The following is a 313-nucleotide window of genomic DNA, read 5'->3' as shown; positions in this document are numbered from 1 at the left end:
GAGGGAGACAGGCTCTGTGGGTTTTTCTCCCTCAGCATAAGAAGCTGGGTCCCCGAGGTGACGTGGATGTCAACGTGGATGACAAGAAGGATGAACACAAGCAACAGGGTGAACTGTACATGTGGGATTCCATCGACCAGGTGGGCCAGGGTTCCTCCTCATGCCCGCTGTGGCTACTTGCTCCCAGCCCTGTCATAGGAAGAGCTCTGAGAATAGTCCTATTCCCATTTTGAGTCAAGTGAATTTTTGCCAAGAAAATTTACCTTCATACTTAACTTTGTTTTTTGGTTTGCATTCTTTTTTTTTTTTTTTT

At 46.0% G+C, this 313-nt stretch overlaps 1 protein-coding gene across 1 annotated transcript in view; it reads left to right on the top strand.

Moving 5' to 3' along the window:
- PLCG2 (phospholipase C gamma 2) overlaps positions 1-313 on the top strand; it is a 134,258-nt gene that overhangs the window by 83,982 nt on the left and 49,963 nt on the right. Inside the window, exon 14 of the mRNA XM_003791302.3 lies at positions 36-140. Coding sequence (XP_003791350.2) covers positions 36-140 — 105 coding nt within the window. The remainder of the gene's footprint in view (positions 1-35; positions 141-313) is intronic.

This window comes from Otolemur garnettii, unplaced genomic scaffold (genome assembly GCF_000181295.1).
Source record: "Otolemur garnettii isolate 467f Iridium unplaced genomic scaffold, OtoGar3 scaffold00047, whole genome shotgun sequence".
Classification (NCBI taxonomy): domain Eukaryota; kingdom Metazoa; phylum Chordata; class Mammalia; order Primates; family Galagidae; genus Otolemur; species Otolemur garnettii.
The sequence above is the reverse complement of the archived record's forward strand: the minus strand, read 5'-3'. Positions and strand labels throughout refer to the sequence as shown.